This window comes from Apis laboriosa, unplaced genomic scaffold (assembly GCF_014066325.1).
Source record: "Apis laboriosa isolate Shangri-la unplaced genomic scaffold, ASM1406632v1 scaffold9_cov152, whole genome shotgun sequence".
Lineage (NCBI taxonomy): Eukaryota > Metazoa > Arthropoda > Insecta > Hymenoptera > Apidae > Apis > Apis laboriosa.
In genome coordinates this window covers 4625974-4648296 of record NW_025224966.1, presented here as the reverse complement: position 1 = coordinate 4648296, position 22323 = coordinate 4625974, and the positions used below count along the sequence as shown (strand labels likewise).

The window sequence follows — 22323 nt, the reverse complement described above, 5'->3', positions numbered from 1 at the left end:
GAAATGGTATAAATTTATGGATAAATTTAATCGCGTTTCCTCGCTGCACAAATATTTATATGTGATTTCAACGTAAAGATTTCTGCCTTTCACCGATAGTGCGAGACAGAAAATATATCACTTCCTAACTCCATTTGTACTCATCTATACGTATTATATCGCAGAAATATTTGGATATTTCCTCATTACCATTAAATAACAAATTTCTGTTTTCATCAAAAGTCAATGTTAATTTGCCGAATGAAAAACTAACGAGATCGTGTTTTCGAGATACACGTATATTTCTCACCTAGCGAGAGCAATTTAAGTTAAATTTCTCAACAATTTTCGAGAAATAACCGAATAATTCGAATAAATCGAGTAAGACGGAATTATAAATAATATGAATAATATGAGTGAAAGCGAGAAACGACGATCACTTAATAATAATATAAGTTCAAGTGTTGTTCCATACGCGATGTGTGAGACAATTAATTATGATTAATATATATCTTTCGAATTAAGATGCAACATGTTCAAGACGTTTTGAATGGACGATCGTGCCACGCGATATTCTCACACACTTTCTTCGAACAGATTCGTGCGTGGATAGTATTGTGATAAATACGATTAATTAATTAAACACCAATTTTTTTTTTTTTTTTTTTGAGAAATTATCGATAACGATTTAACATTGAAGATTGAAAAGATCTGCTCGAAGATCGTGCGGGTCGTATTAATTGCAGATAATAAAGTAACGCGATATCATCTTTCCGTAATAAATTTTTTAACGAAGAATATGCACGCAGATATATATTAAGATACAATACAAATACAATTGAAGAATAAATCACCATGTATAAATTACTTAAACGAGGCAAGCATATTATCTGCAAATAACGTCAGTTTAAAATATCGTTATATCATTAAACAGATAAAGAATAAAGTTTCAAAATATAAATTCTTAAACTACTTCTTAAATTTCTTCAAAGTATTTATCCACTTCTCCATCATCTCCATCAATATAATTCTTATCTAGTGTGAATTATAATCCTATAAATTTAAAAAAAAAGAACTCTTTTAAACTATCTGCTATTTCCAAAAAGAAGAGGGGGAAAAAAAAAAAAAAACAAATACAAATTATCCTCACGTTCGTTCAACCTCTCTTACTCTCGAAATAATCCTCGAAATCGAGTTACATCACCGCGCCACCGAAAAAAATCGGAATGCAATCTACGCGTCAAAGGATAACACTTCCCTACAAACGCACGCGGCGTTCAGATCATTATCGATTCTGGCGATTATAAAACTGATTCTGATTCTCTCGATCATGGTGCTCGAACGACCTACATACCACCCCTCCCCCCCTCCCTCCTTTTTCGCGCGTATGCGTACACGCACAATGCACAACACGCAAACACACGCTTCCATACAATTTGGCAACGCGAGGCCCCGTGGCGTTCTGGTTTGGCAATGGCCATGCCGGCGACCGGCCTCACGAGAATCTAATTTGCGGCTTGTTACAACGCCGTGTGTCCAGGAGGAGACGCGGTTACTAGCCCCCACTATAAGCAAAACCGTTCGTATAGGTTATAAAGGACCGAGCTCCGTACTATACGACTGCACTCTCTCAGTGAAACTCTTGGAGGATCGTTCCACGGCTACCCTGTACCCTCCTTCTCTCCCAACTCGTGCGCCATGAGGATTATATCTTTGGTACGTACTTTGGATTTTCGTTTTACGTTGATGAAACGCGCCGTTTCTTTGCGCGAGCTTTGACAGAGGGTGCGAGTATCGTATTGGTATTGGATAGGTGTCCTTTCAGAGTTCATTCGCGGTGTCCTTCGAGTTGAGAAAGAATAGGCGTGTGCACTTTCGTGTTCGATGACGTATCGTATATATATAGGTTTTTACGGTGACTCGGAGATGTTAAGAATTTATGAATGAATTTATGTATTGTATTTATGTTGTGTAGTGAAAATTGAATTTGGATCGAGGGGTTGGTCGATTGAGTTTTACTTTCGCGAGATTAAATTTGAATTGGGCAGATTATTCCTCGATACGATGCAAAATAATTTATAATTGGTAATTGGTATCGATAATTTTAGAGAATTGACAATTTGTAAATTGCAGGTTGTAAATCCGAGGCTGTACACAAGTTTCTACAATTTTGTTGTTGTTGTTGTAGGAGAATCATCTTCGTAAACTTCACTTGTGTGAAGTTGTTGTTTAAATTTGTTATTTAAGAGAATGTATGAATTAAGTGATTATAAAGTTTTGTTAACAATTGTTGATTCGATTCTGGAAGAAGATTCAGAACGAGGTGGAACTTTACGCGGAATTTAAATGTTTTTAAAAGGAATAATTTTTGCTCTCAGTCGTGCGCCACTCGTTTAAAATTCTGTCTCCGTGTTGATCCTCGAAATTTGAAGTGTTAGTTGAAAATTACGCAACGAAGTGTGCTTGGAATACTTTCGACAGACTTTCGCCCCCATGTTAGGAGTAATGTTAAGTGATCAGTGTATATTAAGCAAACAAAGTGGTTGCGATATTACGTTTACCCTGTTTAGAATCGATGAAAGGACGATTAATTTGCCGTCCAATGCAAAATCCATCGACGATTAATTTCAAATTTAATTTTTCTATTTTACGTATCTTTCTACCACGTATGTTTATTTTTAAAAATAATTATTCGGCGTAAATGCTGTAAAATGCTTGTAAAAGCTGAATGAAATAATAGAAATTATTTTTCTCCTAAAAAAAAAAAAATCTTACTTTTCACATCTCTTACAATTTCCTTTCTAATTCACAAAATTACTTTCATTATATTTCACAATTTCTCAAGTTATTATCACTCGTTATTATTTGCACGTAGTTGCACGAACCTAATTGAAAGGAATTCCAAATAGAACATAAAAAATATTCTATTTTAATATCAAAAACTTTACTAATTTTTCTTCAATTCGAAGAAAACGAAAAATGAAAATGTTTGCATTCCTTTCTCACGGAACATTCTGATCGATTCGATTAACAATCTATTTTCTATTCAACTGATATATAAGAAATATATATTATATAAATTTGTTTTGTATTTCTGTGTGTAACCATTTATAGAAAAGTAATTAACGAAAGTATTTTTCCTCGTGAAAGAAGGGAAGAGTTCTCTCATTCTTAACATCTATGGGAACTTTCATCCATTCTGGTTTTCACTCATGAACTTCTTTCGTGAGATCGAACGATTAATTATGCGAAAACCAACGTAAAACTGTAAACCCAAGCTGTAAACGCAATTCAATTTCTCCCTTTTTCCTTTGTATCGTTTCTTTTTCGATGAAAAGAATTATTTGTTATTCCTTTGTTCCAATTTGCTATAATTATCTCTCTCTATTCGGAGAAGCTTATCCATCGTACTCTGATTTAAATAATAATAATTCCAGTTGCAATTGATCGATTATTTCTATTATAATTGAAATTGATTATTGTTTAATTTTAGTGCAATGCAATTACAATTAGAAAAATATCTTTTTTTTTTTTTTATATACTTTCAACTTACGTGAAATTGTTGGGAACGTTATTAAAAGAAAAACAAGAGGCTAACTGATCGAGGATCAGCTATCTAGTAGACTGGGAAGTTTTATTATAGCTACTTTCACCAATTTAACGCACAACCTGTCATTTTACAAATTTTTTTTTTCATTCCTTTTTTCTTTTTTTTAATAAACCAATGTTTAATCTCATTGTAATCCTAACATAATTAAATAACATTTCACAAATAAGAATAATAAAGAAAGTAATTAACGATTACCATGATATTCTAAAAATTTTTGTAATTCTGTTAAAATCATTGAGTATAATTATATAAAAATTGTTATAAAACAATCCTTAGATTTTTATTTTATTAAATCGTATAAATGTCAAAGATTTATATAAGTCACAATACACTTATTATATTTATATTAGACATAAATCACTATTGTCTAATTGATCGATTTCTTCGTAGTGAAAATCTACGTCTCTTTTCATTCTATCCTGTTTAATAGATCATAAATAACAGTGGATGTACGCAATAGAAATAAACTAACTATTATGGTATTACTAACAGGTTATGAATATTGCATCTTTTTCCATTGTTAGCCATCCAGAAGTTTAAATTCGTTATCATTGTTGAATCATTAATATTGAATCGATCGAGTCAAATTTTTACACGTTTTGTTTATTTTCCACTGTTCACAATTATATAATCCTCGTTAGGATCTTAAAGATCGGTATCTCGTGCGAACTGATTTTCGAGATTAACAGGGTATTGCATCTTTAGCGAGCCGAACTTATAAATCGTGCAAGCGTATACCATAAGAGTGAAACTTCTCGTTTTCTACTTCACGATTACAAAGAATCACCGACTTTCCACCAAATAACGCGGCTGAGACGTTGAATTTTCCGTATAATTTTCCACATTGCACTTTTCCAAAGTTAAGTTGCAGTATTTACAAAAAAAAAAAAAAATTATTCCCCATTTAAAAATAATTCAGTAATAAAATTTTCTAACGTTAAACCATCGAGAAATTTTAGAATAAATTATTGTATTGGCATTAACGTTTCATTGTCTCATTAGCAAAACTAATACATTACATATACGGAGCAATAGCAACACCAATTACCTTGAACTATAAAACTCGTAAAGATACACCGCAGAATCCACGTGGCAGAAAATATTTTTCACGCTTAAACCGCTTACACCTCTATAATTTCATAATAACTGTTCCGTTAAAATATCTTACAATTTACATTCTAGAACAGTTTCTTAACCATAAAGCAAACTTACTAATTTCCTCAGTGAAAAAAAAAAGGGAATATTTAAGAATATTTAACAAAAATTCGCCTCACTTTTCGCTTCAATTTACAATTATACCTATTCACTTCACCTAAACTTTAAAATTAACATATATATATATATACACGCAATTTTTAATTCAATCCATTTATCATCTATAGATACGATTTATATCACCACTATCGATAAAATTTTCTAAAGTAACAAAGAGAAAACGAATGGTTTGTTCAGGACTATTGTAACTCCATCTTTCGACCGTCTTCAATTACCAATGAAAAATACATATAAGCAATTTTTTAATTCACTCGATTCAGTCTATTATCTATATGGTTCCGTGTTCGCATTAACATAACAAAACATAACGAAACGAAAGTGAACCACGTACGAAAAAAAAAAAAACTATTGATACTCTGGACTACATCATCGATCGCTAAGGGAAACGTGCGCGTCATAACAACGATGCATCGTTTTTGACTCTCGTTGGCCAATCTCTATACGCCAAGGCCTATATTCTATGCCCGATAGAAAACCATTGGCGGAGAAACTGGCCGCCGATAAATTGCGAAAGCGAGGCTAATACGTACAAATACAAGGGTAAATCTCGGTTGCTTTCCTCGGATATAAACAGTCATCAAATCAGTTGGCTCTCTACGAATCACGACACGAATCCTATCCTTCCTTCGAGCACAACCGCAATTCGTTCTTTGTTAAAAGCCGGTTCACGATCGTTTTTCTCGTTGCACAACGGGGGGAAAGAATAGCCATCCGTTCTAATGAAATTCGACAATTAGAGATTACCGATCTCTTGTTGCGTTGTTGTTTGCGAACTTTAATCGTTCTCAAAACACGATTTTAGATTTAACTCTCTAATCGAGTTTCTCGAATTCTTATTTGACAAATAATAACACTTATTTGTTATTAAATTGGAAATTATAACGTCTTTCGAAATTAAAAAAATTTTTTAAAAATAAATCCCTATTTATAACCCCCTCCTATTCCTTTCTAATCTTATTCGTAAAAATTTAATTTTACACGATTTAATATCCTATCCTATTTTCGAATTAGTTGTATCTCAACAATGAATAATTTTCGTTCTGACAGGCCTCAATCACTTCCACCGTCATGCACTTGCGAAACCCTTCCCCCCCTCCATTTTAGATTTACTTCATTTAACGTCTAATTAAAGCACGCGGTTGGACGAAGTTTGACGAGACGGAAAGATTGGGAAACGCGTACGGTTAGACTGTTAATTAAGGGAGTTTATTATCGTATATAAGTTACAGACGCCGTATATTATAATGATCCAAAATTCCGTTGATGAGCACGTGATACTTTTCGCATCAATGCGAGTCTTCCTGCACGAGAATATATATTCTCGCTCTCACTTTTTCCTCGGTCTTGCTGTCTAATGAGCCTGCGAAGGCGTGCAAAAACGGGAAAGTCTGTGCTAAAATATAACCGTTTACTGGAAACTGTTACCGTCTCTCCGTTTCGCGTCACACCGATGCGATGTGTACTTTACAATGTACCGACAACCATTTAGCTTTCAACGTTCTCCAACGTCCTATAAATTTTTCATCGATCATGTTCTTTTGTAATTTAATTAATTACAGGACGACGAATTACAGGAGTCGAATCGTGACTTAAAGATGAGTATAAATATATATTCACAGACTCTGACTGTGAATGAATTCACCAATGAACGAGGAAATTTTATTCTACGTATTTTTTAATTATTTTGAAACACTATGTCGTATTTAGAAATAGAAAAAAATTCACTTGTGCTCGAAACTTTGAATAATTTCCACACATTTTTGCATTGTGGAATCATCTTCCTGTTAACTTTATTTTATTTTTTATTGGAATATTTTATTATTATTATTTTTTATTATTATTATTTTATTATTATTATTATTATTATATTTGTTATTATTATTTTTTATTGGAATATTTTGTGTATAAATTATAAAAATACGTGTTTAAAAATCTTCGTTATTTATTTGTATCGAAGCCAATTGACAAATAAATCGTATTTTAAAAAAGATTGATTCGATTGATTATTATATTTTCAATATTTCGTTCTCTTATCTGACAAAAGCACCGCCAGCAAGCTATACATAGAAACCACTCTAAACTTTTTTTCGATGTCGTATAGATACGTATCGCCTGTTGGCTGCAAGAGAATCGACGACCAAAGCCGGAACAGTGAGTCACGAGAAATTTTTGACGCGCGGTGGTGGTGAAATGTGAGAAACGAAATGCGAAATGAGGTGTGGGAAAGAAACGAGCGAGAGTGAAAAAGCATTCCAAGGCAAGGGTTAAACCCGATCATGCTTACGTTGATTCGTAACGCGCCGATACAACGTGTAATTTTGCTTCCTTAATCGATTATAGATAAAGATTTTTCGTCAATTATTACATTTCTTTCCCGATCTTTCCCTTCTATTCATCTTATATTAGAAAATAACGAAAAATGAAACACACTCGTGAGTCACGATTTACTTTACTTTTTTTCAATCGCGATAACTAAATGCGTTTAAAGTTAAATTTAATTTCCATGGTTGAAATTTCATGGGAAAGGAATTAATTCCTATTCTTCTTAAATTTTTTCTTCAACTTTTTTTTTTTTCTAAAGATTTCTAAATTTTTTGATAAATAATTTCTAGCTACTCGATTTCACAATTTTCTTGCCACTTCGTTGCAACTTCATGGAAGATTGTATAATCAATTGATGTTCAATTCGTACTAATACTTTTCTAATGAGTACTAATGCAATACTTTCTGATCCAATGTCATCTTCTCCAATAGAACTTTAACATTTAATTTCCTCAAAATATTTAAAGAAAATAATTCCTATGAATCTATACACTTTTTCTAACTACTCTTTATTATTAATTTTTAATTTTCCTCCAAACTCCTACTAAATCAGAAATCTTAATTGAGAGAATTTCACACCTCTCTCCCCCATTGTACAATATATCTGTGTAACAAGAAGAAACGTACATAATGAGAATCGAGCATGATTAACAATACGCCATCAACTAGGCTGTTTCAATACCCTACTCGCTTTCCAACCGTTAAACGTAAAGGAAAAAGCGAGTGGCAGGCCAATTCAGTGGACGACACAGTTCATAAGACAAGGGCATAGCGGTGTTGCATACCAATGGCTGCGTTCTCGACGCCCATACGAAACGAGTCACGTTCACTCTCACTCTTCTACCCACCACTCCATATTTAGACTCTAAAAACGCTTTTTCTCGGTGCATTTTATCCCGGCCGTGCCCTCGTCGTTCCCTCGAGCCGGGTAGAGAAACCGGGTAGAGATCGGCACAATTGTTCGGGATACAGTGAATAAGTATCTCTAGAATGTATCCATGAATCGATATCGATCGGGCGAATAATTTAAACGCGTAGAGAGAGATGACTGGATGAATGTTCGCAAAACCTTTCACATCTTCCGAGCTTCCGGCGGATACGAGTTTCGCCGGGAAACGAGACGATTGAGCGTGTCATCTTGCATCCTCTTCCGAAGATAAAAGCTTAAGAGACCTGCGGGCGCGCGGATCTTGAGAAATCCGACTTATTCACCTGTCTCTTCTCTCTTCGCAAGATGGTGAACGTGTGGCAACCGTGATTATTGACGTGTTAATTTTTTTGGGGATAAAAAGGAAGTTTTGTTTCGTAAATGTGGCAAGTAATCAATTTTCAACATTTATATTTTGTATGAAGGTTAGATCACGCGAAAAAGAATTTTGGAGCTTTGAAAATTTGTAGATATTAAAAGGGATGAATATTAAAAATAATTTTGAAGATTATACTGGAAACACTGGTTGCTTTGTGAGTGATCATTGAACGTCACTTTCGAAAAAATATTGAAATTATGCGAATAACGGTGGAGTGGATAGAATCGTTAAATAAATAATGTAGAAAATGGAATACTAATTTGGTTTCACTCTATCATTGGTTCGTTGTAAATTTTATGATTATTTCTTCTCTCTTTAAATTTTAATGGGAAAAAAAGTAAGTTGAAGAGAATGTTTTGTCGGTAGGTCTAGAATTTACTGAATGGCGATAAATGAAATTAAATTTACCATTAAAAATGGTAAAAATGGTCTCGTTTTGACTTAATGAAACTTAAAACTGTTGATTTATTGGAAAATTTCAAGCGTGGCAGAATTATCCAGAGAGAAATTAATGTTAGGGCGAAAGAGAAATATTATTCACGCCTAGAAACCTTGAAAAGCAGGCTTTGACTCATCTAAGCACCGCATCATAGTCATCGTAATTGCATCAGACCGTTATTCATTTCTATCAACAAATTATTTATTCTTTCATTGACTAAATATAATCAAATCTTTGAATAATGCATAAAAGTAACGTTGTGATAATTTGTGATTTCCTATTTAGAAATACTTTGAAAAATTATTATCCCCCATTTTATTCAACATTTTATTTGCATACATAAACATAATGATTATTTTCCACTGATTCAATGCATTCACTGTACATAAGAAGGAAATCGATCAACAAGGTCGAGTTCTATGTTCAATCACGCATTAATTTTCTCTCTCTCTCTCTTTTTTTTTTTTTTTGTTAAGAAAAGAACGGAAATTCTCCGTATTAAAATAATAAATATTTAATCGAGGAAATATATTTATTCGACACGTAATCATTGAAACAAAATTGTAACGTATCCTGGATTTTTCCCCTAGTTTTAACGTTACATCATTTTTATTTGTTGAGAATAAAATCTTTCGTCGTTAACTTACAAAAATTTTATTCTAAAAATTCTCAAGAAAAATTAAATAATCAGAATTAAAGAATATCAATTTTCAGTCAATGAATTTGTTCAAATTAATCATATCCAATGGCATTTGACACTACTAATACGCTTCGTAATCCATCCTTTACTTTCCTGCACAACAATTTTCCAGACATGACGTTACAATTTGCATCACGATTAACACGAACGTGACACGGGCCTGCAGCCATTCACCGCATCAGCCTGCTAATTAGAACATGTGCTGGCAGCTAGATTAATCAAAGAAAAAACGAAACATGATCACGCACAGCTTCCGCTACGGAAATACAGGCGAAGAAAGTGTGCTCGAGACATTTTAACTACTTCCTCCTTCTAAACGCAACATAATCAAACAACGGGACTCTCTCAGTCGTATCTGGATCAGATATGCGCACACGGCCAGTCAGAGGAACATAGCTGAGGACTTAATACGGGGCGAATGCGATATGCAATTCTGAAAATATAGGTATACGGATATACCGGTTTTTTTCTTTTCTTTTTTTTCTTCTTTTTTTTCTTCTTTTTTTTTTTTTTTTTTTTTGAAAGCAACTCTGCTCACCTTCACCGTGAAGGTGATAACGTTGATATTCGTTATCGTACAATCTGTTGTAATTGATGCGTATAATCGATTCAGGAAATCTGTAAAGTAAGTAACATCCTTCGTATATCGTGATTACGTACAATAACATTGCGCAATCTATCTTGATGTATCGAGAAACAATCGTCTTTTTCTTTAATTAATGGACATTTGTTCGAAGAATCGTTCGATAATCGTTTACGATCTTTGGAAATTAATTAATTTTATCAGAGACGTAGAATCATTTTCAATATTAATTAAAAATTGTCCTTTCTTCTTCAAGATGAAACGAAAGTATCCAACTTTGTAGGGATTAACGAGGGGTATTTTATACTGATGAATTGAGCTAATAAAGGGAAATATCGTAGAAGATTATATTTGTGTGGAAAAAATGGATTTTGATTTATTTTCGTGACAATACAATGAAATGAAATTCTTTATCTTCTTGAATCGTTGGATTCTTACAGTATGCTTTGATCTTCGAATTGTGTATTTATAAGGAATGGCATGGACATCCTTATATTTAATATCTATAAGAAGAAAGTAATATATTGAACAATATATTTTCCTATTCTATACCGTAGAACGTGTGTACTGAAAATAAATTGAAGCAATTGAAGTAAATAAGAACGTTGCTTCCAGCTACCACCTTCCTCCAGGAATTAACTTACTTTTACTTTCGAAACAGTGCTTCAGATCGATCCAACCCACATTCTTTCTCTTTTCTAGGAACTTTGTTCGTTCCTATTGTGCCAACATTTCCGATACCAATATTTCAAAATTTTTTAATTTTTACACGCAAATATTAATATCTCTAACATTCCAAGATGAAATGTAAAGAATTTTGATATTTTATAAAACATAATTTATATACGTTCTTTTCTCGAAAAATTTCTCAACCCCTTAGTTTCTCAATTTAAATACCTCGCATCCCACGAATGCTCATTACCACGAAGAAAACCTTTCGTACTTTCTATTTATATTTTTCTGCATTACCTCTTTTTTCTCAAACAGGACAACCTTCGCGTTTCCCTCAAATTATCGTTCGCCAAGATAATTTCGTTCCACCGATCAACCGCAACGAGCTACTTTTATGAATATTTTATTCGCTAACGAACGTCGTCCAACCAAGGATTCCACGTGCAAATGGAAATTTACGGATGCTTATAACCGGCTCTAACCTTTTCTTTTTAGATACGTTTTAAAACAAAACGAATGTATATATATATATATAAACAACGAAGGTATAACGCTATTCTTCCTTTCTCTGGAAAGTCAGAGCTAGAGGGCTAGACAAGGCGTGGTAGAGCAGGACCGATCGCCTCCAACCAGAACGACCGAATGTGTTCGTATACCTCTCACTGTATGTGACTGGCATGCTCTCAACGTTGATTACAGAGGCCTGCCTCCGCGTCACGATTTTCCAGACCAGATACAGAGTCATTAGACTGTACACGGTATTTGGTGAGGCCAGGCCAATGGAGGCCTGTCCGCCTGTTCCCGATAATAATGACAAAGTAACGGATCGATCTCGTGTGAATTTAATCGAGCCGATGATTAAATCGGCGATAGATGAAAAATTGGGTCATTCTTCCTCTGCCCTACGCGTCCTTAACGCGTCCTTTCTCTTTCCTGATTTTTTTCAATCAATTGGATTGATCACGCTTTTGTTGAAAATTCCATTTTGTTGAAATTGTTTATTGAAGATTAATGTTTTCCAGTTTGAAGTTAATTTATTGAGACGTTCAATGTCAAATTTTTTTGTCTGACGTGGAAGATATTAAAAACTATTATTAGATTTATTAATTATATTCGTAGATTGTGAGTACATTGAACGAGAGATTTGGATTGCGTATGTATGTCGATATAAGTGAAAATAGGAATAGTCAAGTTTTTTCTGACTGAATATCTAAGTTAAGCGATAATATCTAAGTTATCGAGACACTTGAATATATTAGATTTTATTTTAAATTATCCTTTAAAGGACAAAAAAAGGATATTCTATAGGCAATGAAACGAAGAATCAAGCGTAAATTTATATAGTTTCGAATCAATTTTAAAATGAATATAAATGTCTTTCAGGTATTTTCATCAGATTGCTAATAAATTAGAGTATTTAATTCATAATGATTTATTTATGACCAAGTTTATCGTCTTGTTAATATAGTTATAAAACAGATGTATCGGAGAAAGTTTTTTACAATTTTCATTAATTTTCATTTAATTAATCACATTCGGATTTTAATTAATTCATTACGATACATAAAGTATTAAAAATAATATTTAATTTCTAAAATAATTTTCCACTATTCGTTCCAAACTATAACATACTTATTACGAAACTACTACTATGAAATAGCTAAAATTAAAAATACGATTTTAAAAAAATTCGCGATCAATTTCCTATCATTATAAAGTTATTAAAATATCATTTATCATCATAAAAATGACATTCTTTAAATCTTTCACATTCCTAAATTTCATTCATTTTAATTTTAATCTTATATTGAGAAATCTTAATTCACATATGACGCTTCTCAATCAACAAGCTTATCTTTTGTATTAATTTTTTTTTCTCACACATAACCTTTCACGTACAATCGCAAATCTGCCCAACACCCTATGTATAATACAAATTTACATTTTTAATTAAACGCGATCACGAAATTTTCGTGTTCACTTTAAAAAGTTGTTCCAAATTCCATCCATAACCAGATTCACGATCAAAAAGATCAGTTCGAAAATAACCTGTCGAAAATAACCTTCGATTTTCTCCGCGCCATCTTGCGAAACAACCACTTTATCACGCATGCGCATCGACTCGGTTGCATTTCGCCTGGAGAACGTTCGCGCAGGGTTTATGAACGCGAGGAAAGGATAGCCGCATTTTATCACGGGTCGACTGGAAATTAATCGGCGCACGCCCAAGAGAACATGATGAATACCGTATCGTTCGAAAGTCCCGTAACGAGGTACCTCCCTGTCTCAAGGACGAGCTGTGTGCCAACAACGTCTCGAATATTCCTTCGTTCGTTGGATCGCGATCAATCGAGTCATCGATATCGATGTTATCTCCATTACCGACACGCAATACGATCCTGCTCGAAGAGGTTTCACGAGAACCGCTCCAATGTTTCACCAGTTCTATTATTTTCTATACTAGATCAGAAATTTTTGCAGATTCACGATTGAACGAGCATGACTTTGGTTCGTTTTGCGCCCCGATAATCTCGCGGTTTGAACGTCGTTTCTGAACCTTGACTTTAAAAAAAAAAGTGAGAACGATGAGATTTGATCGGCGCGGAGAAATGTTTCGTGTTGTTGATCTCGTCGAACTTCACTCCGTTTTGCTGTAATTTGCTGTAACGCGAAAGTGAAATTGAGCAAAGGACGTGGAAATTGAAATTCGATCGAAAGTGTGAACAAAGAATGAGAAACTCTTGAAATATTGTATCAAATATTTTTCATATTTTTGGATTAGAAGATTATCAAATTTATCGTTCGAAGCAACGAGAATGACTGTAAAATTAATTGTGCGAATTAACGCGTATAGAAATTGGTGAAAAGAATTATCATTATTACTTGAAGCATATTGCCTTTTCGTCGTCAACGATGTAGTTAATAATTTAGAATGATACGAAATTAGATGTAATAACTGATGTTAAAGCTAACAAAGGAACTGTAATTCGAAAACCGTAACCTTCCTGGTATGCATAAATATCAAAGGCAATAATTAAACCGGCATCGCTTTCTATAAACTCCACGAAGGCGTGTAACGCGTTTTTATGCAAGAATTCTCTCTTATGTCGATTCTACACCGGTTCTATATACCGCAACATGCCAAAACAAGGCATCGCGTAATTTTATACGTTTCTACGTAATGGAAACTTGATAAAGCGCGTAGATATCAAGAAAAACCGTGTTAATACTTAATAAAACACGAACGCCTATATAAAATATACAGAACAATTTTTCGATTTTTTTTTTCTTAACGAACATCCTTCCAAATTTGAAGAAAATCCAAATATGCTTGGATTAAAGCTTGAAAAAAGTGACAAACTTTTTACACAAATAGAACTTTTCGAGGAGAAATTAATAAGAGAAAAAACGAAATAAAAATGGTAAAACGAGAAGTTGGAAAAGATGTTGAATTTCATACTACATAATTAAAAGAAATTCCAGTTAACTTGTTGAGTCTATATAACCATTGAAAGTGATAGTTGAAACGACAACGCTTCCTGTAAGGCGATAAACGTGTAGCGGTTTCAACGAAGGAATTAGGTTCGAACAAACAGAGTGTAATTAACAATAACAAGCAAACATAATAACGTAGTCAAGAGTTAACTTATAAAATATATAAAATAATCGTACATAAAATCCCTAAATTCCAAAAAATATTCACATTTCATCTCGTTTCATCGATCAACAGTTCGAAACAAGATATCATCGATCATCGTCAAAATGATCGTTTCACAAGCTTGGCATCGAATCAACAGATCCAGAATCGATCAATGAAAAGTAATAACCGATTCCATCCATCATCGCGTGTCCATAGATTACAAAATCCTGTTCCAAATTCGTCCGAAAGGGAACGATCTGAGCTGCTTCGCGTATACACACACACGCACACACACACGGCGTGAACGAAAAGTGACAGTGGCGTTTCGTACGTTTCGACTGCGGGTCGTCGCGAGGCGTGGTGCGCCCCTGTCTTTTGTACGAGCATTTGCTCTCGGTTCAAGGAGATCCAGAAACAGAGGCGAGTTGCGACGCTCTGAATCTGAATCTCTCACGGTAACCACGCCGCCATAATTCTGCCTCGCCCCGTATTCGGGTCAACCGAGTAGTAGAAATTACGTAACCACGTGTGCGGTTCCCACCGACGACGCGGGCTCCTTCTTACCGGAAGTGTATCGGATGCCGGAGTCTCGAGAGGACGTGCTCGCGGTCATTTGACGGGAAATCATCCTCGTAAGTGAGGGAGAGAGGGGGGAGGGGAGGGAAATTATCGATGACGAATCGGTGAACCGGGTGAAAAGTATCACAAGGAGAACCTCGTGTCGATGTGGAGGAGATGGAAATGAGAATGCAGAAACGTGACGGGAAGAGAGTCGAGATTATTTAGTTTCTCTTCGGGGCATTATCGAGCTGATATCCTGAAATAGGTAGGTTTGCTCGTTTCGTCACCGCGTTTCAACCAGTATTTCGAGCCAGTGTTTTGTGGAGTAGAAATCGTTCGATGGAATGTTTCAAGGACTGTTTTATTATTTCTTTGACGTGATCGACGGGAGGGTTTTTATCCCTTCGAATCCTATTCACCTTCTATATACCGAATATGTATGTTGTATAACGAATGCTCGTGATGCATGATTGTATGCACTTTGTTCGTTTCTCTTAAAGGGATATCATTTTATTCGTCGATTATTTTCTTTTATAAAAACAATTTTTTTGTTTCCAATGTTAATATGATTGTGTCGTTGGTTTCTCATCTATCTCATCTCTATTTCAACCTGTCCCGAACACTGTTTTATGAATTCGTTTCCTCGAATTTCTGTATCGCTATTGCGAAAACAGATGTCGTACAATAAATCAAAACTTTCCACATTTTACAGAAACGTGATTTCTCACGAGTAGAAATTCTTCGGAATCTAACATTTCCTACGATCGACCCAAATCTGCCATTTGCCGGTTTCTATATCATTATGGAACACGCTGTTTCCTCATAAATCCGTGTTACAAAGAAATTGACCTTAATACACTCGTAATGTACGCGTAAATGAATCATTACGTTTTGACTGAAAAAATTCAATATCATCTTCCTAGAAAAAATCGTTCGAGATAGAACCAACTTAACCTCAATTTGACGCGTATGAAATTCCAATTATCTCTTTCTTCCTCTTCTTCGCATAATGAAACAACATTTCCAAACGTATGATCTCGTAACATCGGATCAACCATTCTATAACGTTATAGCTAATAATACTTTTCTCCCTTGCTCGTTTCGAGCACGCTTTAGCAAGCTGGCCCGAGCGAGCGATAAGGAATTTTATGCGGCGCATACCATTCGCGCGTATTCGAGTTCACCGATCCGCGAAACTCGCTCTCTCCATCTTCTGCTTCCTATTCACTATAAATCCCGTATCCCCGCCATGCAGATCCGGTTTCGTGGCTGGAAACTAGAATAACAAACTCGTTTCGGTTTGTCCACATTCTAATTCAGCAATTTTGATTCGCGTGACGTTGATGAAAACCGTTCCCCTCTCGCCCCGCCATTAGATCCTTCTCTGCTCGCGTGTCTGACATATAACGACCCCTTTCTACTCTTATACTACTTAAAAACGTTATTTCGTGCGCGTGTCTGCTCAAGTAATTACTATCAATTATATTAACAGATTTGTAACGTGTTATTAATGAGAATTTGCTATTACGTACGCTGTTTTAATTATCGAGTATTCCGTGTATATTATGCGTTTTGTGAGAATGTGAAACGATAAAATGGAGAGTCGAGTAAAAGTAAAAGTAAAATTTGTATGACATTAGAAAATGCTACGCATTGGAAAACATGGAATATGGAATATCGTTTAAAGATGAAAGGAAAAATTCTAAATCTTGGAATGATACGAAGAAGAAGTAAGAGTAAGGATCATCATGACTAATGACTCGGTTTCAATTTGCAGGTAATCCCATTATGCCTGTTACTAATAACAGAAGCGAAACGAGCGGATCTCCGGCCTCGTATCGCGGAACCGCAAGTTTATTACGAAGAAGACGACAGCCAGGCAGCCGAGGACGATTACAGCCCAGCGGTCTACCAACCGCGTACACGTGCCCTTCCTTCGCCACGTTCGAAGGACGCTCTGCACTCATCGAAGCCTCCGCCAGTCCAGACTATTCGCAATTACAACAAGGTGAACGACGACGGATCTTTCACTTTCGGCTACGAGGCAGCGGACGGCTCGTTCAAGGAGGAAACTCGTGGAACCGATTGCGTGGTGCGCGGTAAATACGGCTACATCGACCCTGACGGCAACAAAAGGGAGTTCACGTACGTGTCCGGCAATCCGTGCGACCCGAATGCGCCCAAGGAAGACGAGGACGACCTCGCCGACAAGCAAGAGGAGGACGACATCTCCGGCCCGGCCAATTATCCTTCCGTGAGGCCGATACCGAGACCGGCGGCCAGACCTGCTTACCAACACCCCACCACGCCCAGACCACCCACCACCATATTCCAAACGCAATACCAGTTGGACGACGACGCCAGTCAAGAGCTGGGCGACGAGGACTTCGTGAAACCGTCCCAATTGAGAGGGAGCGGTTACAGAACGGCCCAACAGCCAACGGCCTACGTCCCGGTCACGCCGTCCACGGCTCTCTACGAGCCATCGCCCACCGCCAACCCCGCCGCCCTCTACAGACTAGCCTCCTCCACCACGCAATACCAGAGCACAGCCTCGCCCGTTCTCCGCGGCCAACCCAGCGTCTCCCCCGCCGCCTATCAAACCCTCGAGACGACGACCCGCCGCCCTGCGACCCGCCACCCGAAGCCGCAATCGGTCGCAATCACCCCTCGGCCCCACGTTGCACAAGTCGCCGCCCAGTACGTGTCCCCGAGTAGCACCGAGCGTCCAGCGTTGTCCTACACCCGACCCTCGTCGCCGGTCACCGTCACGCCCAATCTACGCACCACCACCGCATCCACCACGTCCCACCTCGACTTCGCCGCCGAGCTCGAGCGTTACGTGAACACCGTCGGCGTGTCGAGCCCCAAGCCCGTGCAACCGTCCCAATCGGCCAAAGTAAAACCGGCGATCGCAGCGTCCATCCCGGCCGCAGACCCCATCTACCAGTCGGAGCTCGTGTACGATCCCGCAACCGGTCAGTACAACACCCAACTATATCAATCGCTACCCCAAACCGTGGGCGACTTCACCCTAAGTCACAAACTCCAACCGTTCGTAGCCCAGCCCCAGTCCTATCTCGGCCTCCAGCAGTTGCAGCAGATCCAGCCCCAACAGCCCCAACGCCAGTCCCCGCTTTATAAGCAACCGGCCGCCCCCCAGCCATCCGCCACCGTCAACCAACCCCAGGAAGTGCTGTACAGGAAGCAACAGGCCCAACTGTTGCAACAGTCGCAGCAGCTCTACGCCCAACAGCAGAGACGGCAGCAACAACAGCAACAACAATCGACACCGTCGCACAGGCTTCAGCTGCTCGAGTCCCAGACGCAACCGCAGTCCTTTTACTACGTGGCGCCTGCGAGGTCCTCCAACTCGGCCAGCGCGCCACTTTCCGTAGGTCAGATAGATCACTATCTTCGAGCCACAGCCGGTCGTTATTGATATTTTCATTAGCTTACGAGTCTTCCTTTTTTTTTTTTTTTATTTCTTTCGAATTTTTATATATATATATATGTAGGGTACGTCTTTGAAAAAAAATTTTTTTTTTTTTTGTACTATTCGATTACCGGTTTCGGACCACCCGAACGCGGCACTTTAACAACGAGATGGTGCTGTCAGTGGGCCTGGCGCGTACGTATCCGGGATGTATTAATAATTGATTCGAGGTTATCGAGGAGTTATTTCTCTTTTTTTCTTTTTTTCTTTTTTTCTTTGCGATTAAATTATAACGATTAAATTAATTGGATTTGATCTTGAGAATAGGATATTCTATTTGGATACGCGTTACGAGTTGAATCGTGTTATCTTTTTTTTTTTTATTTTAACCTCGATGGTCAACTTAACTTTTTCTTTCTAAGATACGTTTTGTTAACGAACAATATTTAACCCAGTTGTAATTAACAAAAGTATTTACTTTTATCGAGTATGATGCGAATCTAATGAAATTCGAGTACATTATTTATTTATTTCTAACACATCGTACGTGTTTTTATTTTAGAATGATATGCTTCTCGCATCGACGACATCAACGTTCCATGGACATTTGCATAAATACGACGATTTTTATTAAAATAGATTCGATGCTAACACACTGTGATAGAACTGACTTTCGAAATCGTTATTTAACTTTCTAAAAGTTTATAAAATTTCGTACAAATGTAACAATTTCACTTGCAGACAAATCTATAAAACGATAAAAATACGATTTTCCAATTCTGATTTCTCAAAACTAGTTCATTTCGTAACGAAACTCGAAGAGACGACGACTAAAATTAATAATGACATCGTTGATAATGTTATCTAACATCGTAATTAACGAACCAATTTTCAGCTTCGAAATTACATTATTTCTTTTTCTTTCTTTTTTTTCTTTTCATAAACGTTTCGAGAACGACTATCATTAGAGAGTGAAAGTCAATGACCTGACGCAATATATACTCACGCACACGAAACGCATTACCATAGTAATTTCTCGTCGCGTCTATTCATATTGTAACATTGCAGATTCCGAACGCCACGACCAGAATTATTCATCGTGTGCTCACGATCGTTTCGAATAGAATCCCGACCTACGTGCTCATTCGATTACAAAATGCGAATCCGTAGGATCGAACCGGATAAATGTTTACCGTTTAAACAACGACGCCATGTTTAATCGCACCGACACACAGCGTTTCCCAGGGAAATGATTCATAGGAAATACGTAAGAAATTGACGAGGGAATTAATTACAAAATCGACCGCCACTTTGCATTTGATTTATGACCTATTTATCCGAATTGATCAGAAAATGATAGATTGATGATTTTTTAACAAATTGGAAAAATTAAATTTTCATTCGAATAAGTAGATTCAATCTTAATCGAACTTCAATTAAATACACAGAATTCTAGTATACTTGCAATAAATTCATTCCTTTGCACAATTAAAGCCAGTAATATGAAATAGAATATGATGAATCGTGTAAGTGGATAAACTGGTTCATGTGTGACAGAAATCTTGACTTGACTCTTTTTTCATTGAACAGAAGTTGACGTAATCCCCGAATAAAATATCTCGGCAAATAAATTAACATCGTATCGCTTAAACTTGTCCACCGAACCACTTGAAACTCTGCATAACAAAGATTGCAGAGACACGTGTAGAGTATCCACGCAACTCGATATTACGTAGAAGAAGAAAGAACCAGAACCGCTTCATCCGCGTTTCTACGATAAATAAAATTCCGAATTCACCGACTTTCACCCTGTCCATCATATACAATATTTCCGTGAGTAAAGTCGCGTTTACCGACTCCGCACGATTCGAAACCAATCGTCGATCAATATAACGAATCGGGTTCAAGATCGTTTGGCAACGTTCGATTTAAAATTTTCGGTTCCAATCGAGAGACACTAAATTCTACGAGGATAAATGTAGCATTACTTTCATTGGCGTGGTCTGCATTCGCCCGCTCGAACAGGGCGAACAAAACACTTTCTATTTTGCATTCCCTGTCGCAAGTGTGAGAATCGATTCGAATCTGAATCCTACGACTCGATTCCGTGGAAAGCTATGCGATCGCGTATCACCACGTGTGGAAACACGTGGATCGAGAGGCGTGGATCGATATGAATCACGTGCAAAACGTTTCACACGCATCGACTCGTTTCGTATCGATGGTATATATATATATATATATATATGTATGTATCGGGATTGTCGCGAGATTTTTGAGAAATATTTTCCCCGATACGCGACGCCAGGCCGACGATCGTCAACTTCGATTTATATATTTATCGTGTATCTATTTATTAGTTGTAAGCTCTTTTGAACGAAGAGTGAGTAAAAGCGGAACGTTATTCGTATTTAATCGAGACGAGGGTGTTAGGATACAAGGGACATGGGCGTCTCGAGAAAATGAAATTGCGGATCTAGCGCAATTAAGTAAAATTATGTTGTACGGTAAAACTCTGTTTATGCGAAATAATTGGAAGATCAGGGTTTCAGGTATCTTATTTAAAATTTTATGCAAAGTTCGATGGGTTTTTGTTTTTTTTAATATTTGAACAAAAAAGGAAATCGATGGATTTAATAATAATAATAATGATAAGCTTCGTTTGTTGGATTCTTCGTTAAAAATTCTGGATTTTTTAAATAAGAATATAAAGCTCAAATTTTGGTTAACTTGTTTAAATTAAATTTCCTTTCCTTCGCATAAACGAAGCTTTGCTGTACTTGTAATCTTTTCTTGTCGACGGTATCGTGCAGAAGCGTCGACATGCACTTGTCTACTCATATTGTAAATACTTTATCTCGTTAGAATTAAATATATCTAGCGGCTACCTAGTGATTTATACGTTTCAGTACTACGTCGATAAGGAACACGTCTCTCTTATACGTTTATAGTTGTTTTTTTATATATATATATATATATTATATATATATTATTTGTAAACGTGATCGAAGAAAAATGTATTTTAAAAAAAAAAAAAAAAAAAAAAACTTGTGTCCTATTTTTCTTCTTTTCTTTCTTGATACCTATTTAAAATTCCCACTCGCTAAACGGGCCAGAAAAGAAAGTAAAAGTATTGGAAGAAATCGTAAGTATGATAAACGTTCGATACGCGACATCTTCCGCGATTTTTTACATCTATACACGCGATTGTGTAATTTTCGATACGCTTTTGTAACTTCAATGTATATTAATTGACAGTCGGAATTTTCGACGCGTGTTATTCCTACGATTCTACAATTATACAATTTTACAACTTTCCCTTTCCGGAAATTTTTTTTTTTCAACGAAATTGTAAAATCTAGAAAAATTCTAGATCTAGATCAATTATTGTTGTATTTTTATTTCGCATACTTTTATAAATATTTTAAAAGAAACGAACCGATATTTTATTATATTTCTCTTTCAATTCAATTTTTATTTCTATTTATCGATCGAATTTTCCTTAGATAAGATATTACGCGTCTTTGATTGAACGCGTGAAATTACGTCGCCAAGGAACAAGAAATGAAGTTATATAGTGTATATATATTTAAACATTTGTACGCACAAACGTGTAATTGCAGCAAATATTAACGAGTCCGCCACTGACAGCGGTCTATTTTCTATTCGTGTTTCACAGTGGTTAAACGCACGCGGAAACCGCTTCCGTAAAAAAGAAATTAGAAAAATAAGGAAGTCGACGCGTGCAATTGCATGTAAGCATCATTACATCACCAGAGATGTTTACTGTCCAAGTTTC

The 22323-nt window shown here is 36.3% G+C and overlaps 2 protein-coding genes across 3 annotated transcripts in view; one reads left to right on the top strand and one right to left on the bottom strand.

Annotated features, from left to right (window-relative positions):
- Positions 1-22323, bottom strand: part of LOC122719717 (cell wall protein DAN4-like) — a 123372-nt gene that overhangs the window by 99147 nt on the left and 1902 nt on the right. The gene's annotated exons all lie outside the window — the stretch shown is intronic.
- LOC122719718 (vacuolar protein sorting-associated protein 27-like) lies at positions 1644-21529 on the top strand. Of its 2 annotated transcripts, none has more exons than XM_043945785.1 (3): positions 1644-1695; positions 16866-18486; positions 19593-21529. In XM_043945785.1, the coding sequence occupies exons 1-3, from the start codon at positions 1678-1680 to the stop codon at positions 19646-19648; spliced, it is 1695 nt and encodes a 564-aa protein (XP_043801720.1). In that variant the 5' UTR covers positions 1644-1677; the 3' UTR covers positions 19649-21529. The 2 variants fall into 2 exon arrangements, with proteins under 2 accessions (XP_043801720.1, XP_043801721.1); XM_043945786.1 differs by having other exon boundaries at positions 19087-21529.

Coding starts and splice junctions, on each gene's coding strand:
- LOC122719718 (XM_043945785.1), top strand. Junction 18,487..19,592: donor CAGCGCGCCACTTTCCGTAG/GTCAGATAGATC, acceptor GTAACATTGCAG/ATTCCGAACGCCACGACCAG.